Source organism: Teleopsis dalmanni, chromosome X (assembly GCF_002237135.1).
Source record: "Teleopsis dalmanni isolate 2A chromosome X, ASM223713v2, whole genome shotgun sequence".
Lineage (NCBI taxonomy): Eukaryota > Metazoa > Arthropoda > Insecta > Diptera > Diopsidae > Teleopsis > Teleopsis dalmanni.
In genome coordinates, this window is record NC_051848.1 from 64,180,846 (window position 1) to 64,196,021 (window position 15,176).

Sequence of the window (15,176 nt, forward strand, 5' to 3'; positions counted from 1 at the left end):
AATGTATTTAAACTACACCCAAATTAGATCAAAACAGACAGCTCTATTAAGATTTTTTAACTTCTCGATATTTATATGTACAATTGTGAGTAATATATATATAAAAAAATATACATATATGAAGTTTTATGGGACTCTATGGTTCGAGATATCTGATTATTTGATTTGTTATAAAATTGGCGAAAATATTTCTGTTTAAATAATCAAAAATATAAAATATACTTCATATAGTTAAATGTATTTAACCTATTTAAAAAATTAAAAGCTATAATTTATATCAATAGTAGTACCGAATGAAATTTTTAAAATTTTAAGTCTCTTTATAATGAGAGTGTTTATATAACCGACCAAAATCACCCATGTACGTTATTAATAGTTAAATAAATTACATTATATGAAAATTAATTACACAAATTAGGATTAATTTTATTTTATTGACCACTCCCAGAAAATAATTAATTAGGAGTGTAACAAAAGATACAAACATAAGGTCCTACACGTCTTAAAATTATAATTTTGTTCTTTTAACAATCTTTTGCGGGACCGTAGTTAGAGTAAAGTTTCGAAGAATAATAAAAAAATAACATTTAGGGACATTTCCTTCTCTGCCCACCTTTGCTTGCGCCATAAGTCCAAGAAAGTTGGAACTATGCCGCCACAACAGGGTATTTTAAATATCTTTAGATACTTTATATAAATGATTGTAGTACATTGCAGCAGATTTCAGGGATATTAGATATACGAGAGTGTAAGCATATAACTCAGAGGACACAAATCGCAATTCCAATAGGTACACATCATACATACACATAAACAAGACTACACTAATAAGTAGTTAATAATTATTATCATAAATGTATTATAAATTTTTTCGATATCATGTTATTTCAATTATAATTATTAAGAAAAATATACGTAATGTAAACAAAACTAAGTTAATTGTGTTTCAATTACGTGTGATAATTTATATTTTAAATGGAAATATTTGGTATATGTGCTCTTCTGTCCTGCATATACTTAAAACTCAATCAGTTAAGAGACCAGGAGGTTAAAGTAGATATTATATCTTATCCTTTGAAGTTAAGCAGTAGTAAAAACAAATTTTTTTAAAGTAACTAAGTTTAAAATTAATATAAATGAAAGAAATATTCGAATTAATTATTTATTTTTATAAAATAAATAGTCTATAATTTATTTTGAATCGATAGTATTTTAAATGATTTATACATTGTCGCTTTCCACTTGCTTCAGCTTTTCTGAATTCAATATATGGTTCTAATTTAATATAAAATTTTTTTGACTGAATGGAGAAAATTTATATCATCCCAACTGACCGGATTCCAGTGAATGTCGTTATTAAAAATTTACATAAATTATGGATCAACTATTTATTATTACTCGGTACGCTACAGCAGTGAGAAATATATAAGAGTTAACGTATGTATTCTACACATGAATAATCTAATATCTTTACTTAGAATTTTGTAAAAAATATTATTTTATATAATAATTTTAAAATATATTATTTTATAATAAATATTAACTGTCTGATTTTATTGTATTCAATTTTATTTAATTTATTTTACGTAACATACAAAATAGGTAAATGTAGACTAGAAAGCAACACACCATTCGACCGTTGGCGCAGGCGTAATTTAGCGGAACCCAGAGAAAATATATCCTTAATTTTAAAACTGAAAAACTGACAACAAAAGTTTTAGTCATTATAATTATATCTTTTATTGGTATTTTTGATACAGTTTTTACAATCAATCAAAATATATATATATATATATATATATATATAAAATAAGAAAAAAATATTGCTATATTATATAGAACAACAGAAAGAGTTAATGTGAATACATAACGAAAGCTTATGCTAGTGATGAAGCCTTACAACTGCGGAGAAATTAATTTTAGGACTAACGTTACTGATGAAGTCACAGAAGTGTTGGTGGGAAGTGACTTATTTATGAGGCCAACTACATAACGCAAAAGAGAAGTTCTTTGTAAGTATGTACTTGAATTTCTCGTAAAAATACGGAAATGCTGGGAGCAAGGGACGCATTTGTTCTTCCAGAAACTAATTATTAAATAACTTGAAGATTTTCATTTCCATTGAATAATTTTCAAGTTGAAGTGTTAAAACAAAAAAATAAATGATATTGATTTATATCTTATTTTTTAAATTAAAAACATAAAATAGCTTCTATTCGAAACCTCTTTTATAAAGTGCAATAAAAAATATCTTTTAATACACACTCAGGGTGTCCTGAGTGTCCCAATCTGAGATAACAGGGAAATTTATGAAATGTTGTCCCCACAAACCAGCTTTCATGACCGTATACTCGTTTGGTTGAAATTTTGTATTTTGGTTACAATTATTTCGTTTACGGAAAATGATTCTTTATATTCCTTCGCTTCACTATATTGTTATATTTTAAGACTTCTGATTAAAATTGCGATTATTGGCTATATCTACCATATGCGTCTTTAGGCGCTTATATCAGTCTCTTTCGCTATCTGATCATATTTATTAAGTGATCAAAAGTACATGAAATCCTAGGTATGTCCAATTTTTATATAAGGTCAATAGATATGGACACTTAAAGTTGATCATCTTTATTATGTTTTCCAAAGTACAGGAAATCCTAGGTATGTCCATTTTTTATATAATGTCGCTATAGACCCGAAAATCATGAACATTCGAAATTAGTGCCAAAACTGTGAAGTGAACTTTGACCCAAACCTAGTTGTAATTGCCAAGAACAACGATCCTGAAATGACCAAACTTTTCAGTTTGTTTTGGGATGATTCAAATAGATTGTCTTGTAAAAGATGGTGATATAATATGATAAATTACTATTTTCAGTTGTTTTTCGTACTAAACTATGAAAGTACGATTTATCACTCAAAGCTGCTTTTATCTGAGCTAATTGTAAAATTGATATTTAATGAATTTTATGTGATATGTGATTATAGCACAACATTGTAGATAAAGTAGTAACGTAGTTTAGCTAAAACAGTTTCAACTGCACCTACCAGTTCCAAATAATGATTAAACTAAACATTTCTTTCAGATTTACTAATTATATTTTATTTCTGTTTTTCTATATAACATATGTATATAAGGTTCTATCTCGTACCATTATTCTATTTGTTTGGGAATTGATAAATCGGTTTGTCAGTACTATCACGTGCATATATTAGATATTTCCATACGGTAATTGCACTTCTGTTCCGATTATAATAAGATCAATTTCTTTTAAATAGTCTGTTTTCCATTAAGATCATTAATGAAGGCAGTGCACCATACATTTTGGTTTAACAAATGTTTTTCCAGTTGTTAGGTTATGGTAAATGTTCAAATTCGTTTTGCTGTTTGGATTGTTGTCACTAAATACCGCAAATATTTGATTATCTCATTTAATGATTACTGCTTAACTTAACTTATGATCAAGTGTTATATTTTCGACATTTGGTTACAAGTCAATATAAATGTACTTTATTAACTATAAGCCTCGAATTACAAAATGAAGACTGTAAGAGACAAAGCTTAATTAAATTTAACAAAATTGATAAATATTACAAAAAAAAATTAACATATGTTAAATAGATCTATTCTATTAGTTCTATTAGTTTTTATGGTCCAAGTATAAAAACTATATACATGTATTTATACAAAGATTTAGATTTTCGTTTCTGCATCCTTAATTTTAATTCAAAATGTAATTCAAATTTTGTAAATTCGTATCAACATTATTGTTCATTCGGCTATCAAACATTGAGCTAATTATAAATTTAAAAACACAGTGATTGCTGGGATATTCATTGTATTTCCATATCATATGTACATCATCTCAGCCATTTGAGACATTTTTTTCGGTATATGTACGAAGGTATCGAAATAACTGGCTAATTCATCCACAGTGACATCATCGATGGCAGTACTTCCTGTAGTATTGGCACCATTGCCAGCCTGTTGGGAACATGATGTACTTGCTCGCGATGGTGAAGTCGTACGTGTAGTAATACTATTAATTGATACTATATGCTTATTATCAATGCTACTATTACTATCACAACCATTATTAGATTTTGTATTGCTATTTGTTTCTTTCGATTTTTGTATTGTTGTAAATATTTTTGAATTATTACGCAAATTTATATTCATCTTTTTGAATTGTTGATTGAAATCGGCATTGCGTAGCAGTAACGATTCGCATCCTACTATTAAATCTCGAAAATCGTAGATATCATTTTTTTTGTGTAATGAATCAGTCTTCTGACCAGTGTCATTACCTAAAATACACTCTTCATTATCAAGAGATCGTTCCAATGAACGACGATAACAAGTTTGCGATTGAATATTGAACTTGTTATGCAATGCATCCAGTACCGGCGGGGATAATACAGTCCTGCGCTTTCCGCTCGTTACAGCATTTGTTTTTTTAAAACTACAGCGCTGCACTCCTGGAACATCACGTACTACACTTAATTTTTCCATATTTGTTGTATCAACAATATTATTTCCCCCATTTTTTAAGTCATCGGCCACACTTTCGGAATTATGGCGAGGACGACATCTGCGCCAACATCGTTTTTGTTTGTGTTGACTATGTTGTGCGTGGGGATAGAGTATGGCACTTTTTTCGTCTTGCAAATGTAAACTGTCACTAGATTCAATCTTGTAAAATGGATTTAATAAGCTTGGTATGTTACAGTGCATTAATTGACGTAATGGTGCATGTGATGGATTAATTTTCAACTTTTGCAATTCTGACCCGAGTTCCTCGGTTCCCATTTTGAGGTTTTCAATCCTACTACAATTGGAATGTTGGTGTCTTTATACAAAGCAATAGGTTTTATTTACTTTTTAAGACATCAAGCACTATGGAGTAGTACGTCCTTGGGGCCTTGAATAAAAGTTTATATTGTTGACTTCCGTGTTCTGTTGTTATTTTTGTACAAAAGAAATTTCTAGAAAATCATGCCAAAAAAACAAATGAAAAATAAGATGTAAATTTAAAAGTGATGAAACGTTAAAGAAACTTACATTAACTCCGCCTTTTCCTTATTATAAAACTTTTAGAACTATTTTTTGACAAAATAGATGATTTGTGTTTTTCCTATTTATTTTTATTTTCTTTATTTACGCGAAATCGCTGGTTACAGAGTTGTATCGTAAACGTATACCAAAAAACGCAAAAGTACTTTTTTTCGCTAAACAGCGCATTTTAAAAAAGTATAAAAAGTTACTGCAATCGCAAACACGTAAAATTTTTCATAACGAATTTATAAAAGGTTTTTTTCTAACGAATTATTAATTTTTGCATATTTTTGTTTAAATTAAAAATAAACAAAAGAACAAACGTTTAATGAGATAATAATTTTAAACAAATTCATATTAAAGAATTGGGTGCATGCATTTGTGTACAAACGACGCTAGTTACTTGGTTTTTTCAAATTATAATAATAAAGCATATAAATAAATTGAACTTGTAAAAGATATTTTACAACTATTATATTATATAAAAAAGTAACAAAATTAAACTAACTTATATAAAATACTTTTAAATAACTTCTAATATAATTACAATTAAAATGTAATATAAAACAACTATTTAATTATTGCCATTTTAGTGCAAAAATTACAGAAGAAAAGAAATTTTTTTTTATTTGGTCAAATATATTGTTTACAGTCGTTTTATTTAAATTTTATAAAATTTCAAATTAAATTATTATGGTTTATTAGAAACTAAAAAATATTTTTTCACATCTATTGAATTTTACAATTAATGATATTTAATGGCGTTTTCAATTACCACGTAAATCTGGAGTAACTTTTTTAATCGAGATTCACTTTTAGTGCAATTTTCATTTTTGATTGGTAAATCTGTATAACACTTGAAATTAATGTATAACATTCGAGATTAATTTATAACACTTCAGATATTTGCAAGAGTAGCAAGATTACCCTTAATTTAACAGCTGCTTTATATGATTTCACAGATTAAAAAGTGCGACTTGTTATCAATCGAAAACATCACAAGTCTATTATTGTTTGAATATAAAATTTCAGATATATAATCTTGAGCAAAAAAATGTATTGATAGTATCATTTAATAATAAAAAAAAAACAAAAGTAAAATTTGAATTTTTAAAATAATATTGATCAATTACTGAACAACATGAAAACAATTTATTTATGGTCTATTGTTTGAATTAATATTTTTTAATTTTGAAAAACAACAATTAACGCAAGTTTTTATTATACATCACATAATTTTAAATACATCAATTACGGGTAGTTTTTGTTGTATTCAACATATAGAACGATTACCTGTCTTTCCCTAGATCCCTTTACAATGTAAAACTATTTAATATAGGAGTATCTCGATATACCTAGTACCTCTATGAGGGCTGATTCAGTTTTCAATATTCTTATTTTCATTAATAATAGTCACGGTTTTTCATTTAATTTTTATTTTTATTATTTAGGACGTGTGCGAGTTAGGCTAAGTTGCGTTCTAAATGAGGGAAATTCTAAGATGAGCCGATAATGTAGTGATGGGTCGATACGTGTTGATAAATGGCTAAATGTGTGCAGTGCAAAAAATCCCAAAAAATCTCCCATTTGGTTTAGCATCAACTTAGCCTAACTCGCACACGACCTTAGTACTTCTAACTTAAGTCAGGTGAAGAATAAAAATTATAAAAAATAAGTAATAATTTTATAATAGAATATTTTTAAATTGTTGTATATGATATTATATAATTCTTTAACTATTTTCATATACATGTATTAAACGATCTACCATAAAACATGCGGCGTTCATTATAAATACGATGATATTCGTTACATTTTTTGTTTATTGGGTGGTATTCTATGTTTTTTAATTGAATGTGAATCCCATATATTATTTATTCTGAAATTTAGTGTTAAAAATATAATAAATTAAGACATATTGAAAGAAATAAAACAGAGAATAAAAGAATAACTTTTTCCTTTACTTTAAATTTATTTTTTTCATATTTTCTTACCATTTTCTTGTTTTTATGTGAAACAAAACAAGTAAAAGTAATATCAGATATCTTGGTAGTTTAATTTATAATTGTCCGTTCCTGTGTACACTGACTTGATAGACGCAGTTAGATATTTCATGACAAAACAATAAGTAAAAGTTCAAAAGATACATTTAAGGTCGTGCGCGAGTTAGGCTAAGGTCGTGTGCGAGTTATATGGCGTTTACATTGGCCGAAAATGGCTCATTTTGGTCAAAAATCGAAAATGAGTATCGAATGGCTCATTCTTGCATATAAAATTTCAAGCACAAAAATGAGCAATTTTCTCACATTCTGTATGAAAAACGTTCGAATGCATTCCACATATGTTCCAAATGCAAAGGAATCTATTGAACATACCCTAAATGAAAGCTCTTCATGGCATTTTGACAGTTTGAAACAGCTGTTTTGACATATTTACAAAAAAAGGTAAACAAATGTTTGGTGGTTGCATTTTCTTTAAAACGATGCACCAATTTTTGGAACTTCTACTTCCCAAAAATAAATAAATCGAATCTAGAAACAAATTTTCAGTTTATATTGTAAGGTTTGAAGGTATATTTAACCTTCCTGTAACATTTTTTTGGCACAGACCAAAAATTAAATCAACATGCAAGTTGTGAAATCAGCTGTTTGAAATGAGAAAAAATGAAATACAACGAATGTAAACACTTTCAAATGACTCATTCAGAATGAGCCATTTTCAGCCAGTGTAAACGCCATATTAGGCTAAGTTGCGTTCTAAATGAACGAAATACTAAGTTGTGCCGATAATGTAGTGATGTGTCGATACGTGTTGATAAATGGCAAAATGTGTGCAGTGCAAAAAATCCCAAAAAATCTCCCATTTGGTTTAGCATCAACTTAGCCTAACTCGCACACGACCTAAGTGATCATACCGAAATATCATTGTATGTGGTCATATGTTTTTGTTTTGTCAAAAATATGTAAAAACATTATGGATGCAAAGAAATAATTATAATAATGCAAACGTTTTAGGGTATTATTGTTGAATATGTGCAATTAACAGAGTTTTTATATGATAGTAAAATAGAAATTTAAGAGTAATTTTAAATTTCCTGTGATCATTAAAGAAAAATTTGTTATTGGTTTTTTTCAAAAAACTTGTATTCAAAACATATGTTTTCATCATGTAATGTAAACAAAAGTACATTCAGTGTATGTCAACAAGAAGAAATTAGAAAATTTTACGTATAACCTTGCGCAAAACCCTGATTATTTAGATAGTGCGCAAATTCGAGTAAATTGATGGTAAATTGAGGAAAATAGTAAATTATTTTGGTGTGACAACTAATGTTGGTATTTACTAGAATTTCGAGTAGGGCATATTACGTAAAAATTAGGTAAAGTAGATATTATCATTGTGAAAATTTTATAAGATGTTTAATAAATAAATTTGAAAACTTTTAACAGAAAAATAATAAATAAGTGCAATAAATAATTGTTTACATAAATGCAGTGCAAAAAATTTCAATTTACTTTACCTAGGAAAATTTCAACGTTTCAATTTACCTAGGAAACTTCAATTTACTTTACCTCAATTTACTCGGACTGGCATACTGCCTTATTTGTGCCAATTATGAATTACTATTAATTATCTCATTAACTCGAAAAAAGGGAAAAATTCACCACAGTCATATAAAAATTTTGAATGAGTAATTTTCGGTGGCCAGAGTGTTCATTCAGAGGTAATTTTAACATTGTTTGGCCATAACTTTTACTTACTTAAGAGAGCTTGTTTCTGCAAAACGCAGCTGATTTATATCCGAGAAAGTCGATATAAAATCATGATAGCAAACATGGCGTGTTTTAAAACAGATTAATATTGACAGTGGCTATTTCTGATAGTTGAAAATGCAAATTTTTTGACAGAGGCAGGGATTCTAGGAAATTCAAAAGCTAATTTCTGCTATGTGACTATATTCTAAGTGCAATCTATATGTCAAAAATTTACAGCGGAAAGATTCAGTCGAATTCATTTATACAGCTTAATAGCAAATTTTCAATAAACTGCGGAGGAAGGTCTAGTTAGGAAACTTATATCGCAAGACCTGAGGTAAATCTGCGAGACCTCTTAAACAATTGTATCAATAAAATGATGGCATATCTGAAGTCCGAACCGGCGCAGCACCTGTGTCTTCGTCTGCACGAGGTTCATAAAAGCGCAAGAAGGCAACTACAAGCGCGAATATTCTATTAGAAAGCAACTCAGCGATACTTGGCACATCGATCATCCTCAGCAATGGAAAAAAAACTTAAGCAAAAGCAGTTATGCATGTATTGGGATGACCCAAATGCAGTCGAGTGATGTACCATATATTATTAGTGATACTAATAATATATCAATAATAATAATAGCACCAAAGGGAAGGCCTATATACATTCCGCAAGCTATAAAATTCATTTTATGGATAGCTATACTTTTTTTCCTTTCTTCGGAACAAACTGTTAGATTGTTAGCCTAATCTGAGGTTTTGGTAGGCTGAGGGGAATTTAAATTTTCAACGGTGATAACTCAACTTTTCTAGGAATTGTCTGCTGATATACAGAAAGTTTCGAAAATGTTATGAAAGCCAGACAGTTTCGTACTTTAAATATGGATGCACCAAGCATAAGCTATAGAAACAACATTAAATGTAGTTATTTTGTCGCATCCTCTGCTTACTTTTCATACCGTTGCTGCATTCTTCTCCGAGGATTGTAAACGAACTATAATGTGATTCGAACATCTATCATTATATTATTCTCAGTGATTTGAGATCCCAACATACAATCTAAGGTATAAGCAAATGTCTATGCAGGACTGAACATAGAAAATGTGGATACGTCCACAACATTTATTACAGTTAAGCATCAGGAAGATAAAGACCTAATAATTGCAAATAAATGGTTGTTAGAAGGACCAGTAACAGTTATAATTAAAGATATAAAAATCAACTAATAAGTCTTATCATTCACGTTTGATAAGAAAATAATTAAAAGTTTACATTTCTTTAAAATAATTATTATTATGTGCCTTTTCCTTTCCACGCACAAATAACTCATAGACTCTTCTTTTTATTTTAAATAATTATTGTTTTTGCTTCAAAAATAAAAAACTCAAGATAACTATTATTTATGAAACACAAAAATAAAACTCCATGTGTGTAACCTATTTTTGAAAACAAAAAAAAATGGACCCCAGACCATTTATTTTTAAAAAAAGCAAAAAAAAACGATTTTATGTGTGTTTACTTGTTTTTGTAATATACCTTATGATCAAAAAAGAACAAGAATTTACAAAAAAAACTCAAAATTTTAATTTTTAATGATTTTCTTTATTATCGCCTTCAAAGTACTCTCCTCCTGCGGCAATACATGCATGCCAACGCTTAATCCAATTTTCCACACAAGTTTTATAGGAAGCCGAAGGTATGGCCTTTAGTTCACGCAGCGAATTCTCTTTTATGGCCTCTATGATCTCAAAACGCGTTCCTCGCAATGGCAATTTGAGTCGGGGGAATATATATTTGTATAACCGTTAATTAATCCTGTTGTAAACTATGCTTCAACGTATATTGCAGTTAAGACTTCGAATATCTCGGAAAACTAGGTGATCTCATGACTTGATATGTATATGAGCAAGCAACTTTGACCGTTTCAAAGCATATAAGAATAATATTAAACAATATAAACAATAAGGCGAGTGCTTATTTTTTTTTAACTTGTGTACCAAAACATCAGAGTATTTGTTTGAAGTATCTATCAAATATATATCAAAACTGTTTGCATGATACTATAAATTCAACTCTTTCTAAAAGTTGGTTTCCAGCCAACCAGACGAACGGACAAAATATTACTAGGTATGTTAAAGCATCAACTAACACCAATCTTAAAATTCTGTCAATTTTTGTGGGTAAACGTTTTTAAAATTGATTACAAAATCTATTCTAAAACAGATTTGGAGACTAGCTCAAAAATAGTAATCGCTTTATAGACAATATTTGAATTGACAAAGTAACATCAAATTTTTAGAAATATAAGACTCATAAATATACATGACCACCCAATATGGTATAGTCAAGACAAGAGGTAAAAAAATAAACACATTTCACATTGTAGAATATTTTTAAAACCTACTTTTCTTTATCTGATCAGTCAATTGGGTTTTCTTTAGTGGCTTCAATGATGCTTCATTTCATCTTCTCGATATCTTATCTTCCGGAGTGATAAACTTCGTAATCAGAGCGTTGAGTCTTTGTGAATAAAAGTAATTATATTTATAAAAAGGTTCTCTTAGTTGCATTAAAAATTTTGCGTCATCCTGAAGTGATGAATGAGTGTGAAGACTTAGTGTAGACTAACTGTAACCGAGCTTATTATGATTCAAACTACAGAATGCTCGAAAATTTATCAAGGATTTAAATAATTTAGACTCAAATTAGATGTGCTGGTGGAGGTGATTATTGTTAAGTGCTAAATCATGACAGCCAAGGTGCATAAAATATTGCGGCCACTGTCTTAGGTGTTATGTCTTTCATAACACCTAAAATTACATCGCAGTAATTTTATTATAAATTGTCCTATATAAATGTCGCTCTAGATATCTGTTCCCTATTGCAGAGCCGACTTTTATAATAACAATGCCGTCTATGAACCTCTTTGTCCACTCTTTACATCTAATTGATGCACCCACTGAAATTTCGGAAAGGTTGAGCATAATATTTCCATTACGAAATAAGTGAAAAGAATAGGAAAATTGAACCTTGTGTGGATGAATAAGAAGAATGGAAATATCTGATATATTACTATCAAAAATAAAATGGACAATGATTCAGCTTTGAGGAATACCAACTAAGATGGGAAATCCTTTGAACATAGCTGAATTAATTTTGACCGCAAAAGTCCTGTTGCTGAGATGTTGGCATTTATTTACTTTTTCGTTCGCGAATAATTTAAATAAAGTATGTAAAACTTTGATGAAATTGTTGATTTGATTGGATGAAACTAATGTACATCTTACATACAAACTCAAGTGATTTTTGCTAATTCAAAAAATTTGTTTTGTTACATATTATACAACAATTATTTTGTATATACGTACTGTTTACATCCTTAACGCGATGGCATGCTCATGTCTCAACTATAAATGCTAGCTAATTCTAATGGGCCGGAGATCAAATAAAATCTTGAACTCAGGTCCACCCAGCATATGGCGAGGGATGAATAGCCATGGTTAATTAGTCTCTGATATGCGAAATCGGAATAGCTGTCGGGCTCTTGTTTTAGATTTCTTACGACTAATGGGCTTTGTAGAGGCTAACTGCATACCATTCTGAAGGTTTTATCTTCAAATGAGTCCAAAATATCATCATTAAATGTTGAACATCTGTCAGCTATTGAGCTGAAACCCTCCATCACCGTGGTTTCGTTGGGGTGTGAATCAAGAACGACCTAGGCAGACCTTCGTTTTCCATGAGGAGGTAGAAAATGATCGAACTTGTTGCTTCGATTTTCTAAACTGCTGAATCATCTTATTCCAACACCGACAGAGTGCTCTTAACAACGTCCGGTCTTACTTTCTGCAGCGCCAAAGTCGGAAACCTTAATTTGGCAACCCCAAAATCCGGTGTGAATTTTCTTAAAAAATTAAGATGGTCCAATTTGTGCACACAAAGTCATCAGACAGCCTGTGAAAAGTTGACCGTCACTATCTCTCTCAATCGGCACTTCACTATCTCTCTCAATCCCATGTTACTTATGGTTATTTACCCTAGAGTATGACAAATGAAAAAACTAGTAGTTTCTTTATAATTGGTCGTAAAAAAATCCTCGAGCTCAAAGTCCATTGACAGGCAAGATTATTTTCTCACGAGTCAGTAATATGCACAATCTAGTGATATCTCTTACAAGGACAAAGTGATATTAAAAATTAGCTCATTTTAATCATTTAAAGCGCTTGGCGATGATGGTTCATTTCTGTATTACTACTGAAATGCACGAGTACCCATCAATGGAACTACTTGGAGCTTGGTTTACTACAGGTTATATCTCGCACTTCTAGAGAGGACTGTAATTTTTTTATTACGTCAGGAAATAAGACCCTGGACCAGCCAAAGTTCTATAAACCATTCAGTCTCATGTCCTTATTGATTTATGTACCATACTAAATTCGATATTAGTACATCAAATGTTACGTGCAAATCTTTTAATCTAAATAGCACTACTGTCAGCATTAATGTTGTACAGGTCTACTCTCAATATGTGGTATTCAATGAACTGTTCAGGACCACATGGTGTCATTGGTGATTAAAGACAAGAAGAAATATACAAACACATTTCATTTATTAAGTATAGTATTGCTGTTTTAAAACTCTATTTTTCAACAATCGAGAAATATCAATATATAAGTATAACAATGTGGAAAAATTTGATTAGCATTGCTATTTTCACCAAATTTTGTCGTTAAATAGAGTGCCCCAAAACTATAACGGTGCAAATTTGTCAAAGAAAACTCCTATATTAACTTATTATTGAGATAAAATAATTATGTTATAAGTGTAACATAGTAAACAAATAAACAAAATATTCACAATTTTTGCTAAATTTCTGCTAAGGTGTTAAAGTGTGAAATTGTAAAATGGAAATATATTTTGTGTTTGAAGCAGTGTTGGCTAATTCTTTTAATATCATCCCCAAAGTAGTATATATGATTAAATCAAAAATTGCTAAACTATTATATATATTGACATTTCATTTGAATCATTTGGCATTTTAGTATTTTATTAAGTTTAGCCTGTTAAATTAGATCGCACATATAAAAGTGTTATACTGTCATATATATGCTGAGTGATTTTTATGCAAAATGGTAAATTGTTATATATGAACTGTTGAATGAATTGTTACTAGTTTAATTATAATTTAATTATGATGAATAATTATAAATGACCTTTTCGCGATTCTTAAATAGCATGCTTCACTCGTACGCAACACTAATCTAGGATTACATGTAATATTTTTTTTATTGTATTTATTAATTTTTAAATGTTCCTTAAATTGTCCGCCTCAATATATGTGATTTTCAAAAAATTAAATTTAATTAAACTAGTAACAATTCATTCAATAATTTATATATAACAATTTAACAAATTACTTACAAATCATTCAGCATATATTTGACAGTATAACACTTTAATATATGTGCGATCTAATTTAACATGCTAAACTTAATAAAATACTAAAATGCCAAATGATTCAAATGAAATGTCAATATATATAATAGTTTAGCAATTTTTGATTTAATCATATATACTACTTTGGGGATGATATTAAAAGAATTAGCCAACACTGCTTCAAACACAAAATATATTTCCATTTTACAATTTCACACTTTAACACCTTAGCAGAAATTAGTAGACAATAAAACTGTTACTGTCATATAAACAAGTTACAGTACGATCTTGATTAATGCATCCCTCGAATATCGCAACTCCTCGGTTATGGGAACCTCTTAAATTTTATCAGTAATACCTTTGATATTGCAACTTAGAAAATTGACTACCGCGAAGAATGCAACTTTTGCTAATTAATTGCCTCTCTTGTATTCTTAATATTTTATTTGTCACTTATGTTTATTTATTTGCTCTCCTATACTAAATCATAAGAATTTGGGAACACACTCTCGGTTTATAAAAATATTATCATGAAATTATTTCAGACGTTATTTCTCAACAAGAAATGGATGACTGAGTCAATGAATTTTCTATGGAAAATGTGTCTCTTGCTGAACAACTTGACATTGATTCTGACTCGGAAACTGAGACCAAGTAATTACACTTAAAATCAAAAATGATGTGGCAATAAATGTACTTAACGCATGCATACAATGGGTTGAGGAAAATTCCATACTTCTTATAAAAGTTGTAATACTTAAAAATTTGAAAAATGAGGGCGTTACAATGTCTCTTAATTGCAATAAAAAGCAAACTGAAATAAGTTATCATAAACTATGATTGCAATTATGTTGTTATAAATAGAAATAAGTAATTATATCATTTTCTAATAAACTTTGTGTTAATGTCGCTTTGTTTGATTTAAAAATTTGAGAT

General features: G+C 29.2%; 1 protein-coding gene across 1 annotated transcript; it reads right to left on the bottom strand.

Annotated features, from left to right (window-relative positions):
* Positions 1-3,086: 3,086 nt before the first annotated feature.
* LOC119689887 lies at positions 3,087-5,250 on the bottom strand. The gene is made up of 2 exons (XM_038104815.1): positions 5,060-5,250; positions 3,087-4,983 (listed from the first exon to the last, which is right to left on the bottom strand). Exon 2 carries the CDS (start codon positions 4,805-4,807, stop codon positions 3,848-3,850), a length of 960 nt encoding a protein of 319 aa, XP_037960743.1. The 5' UTR covers positions 4,808-4,983; positions 5,060-5,250; the 3' UTR covers positions 3,087-3,847.
* Positions 5,251-15,176: the final 9,926 nt, after the last annotated feature.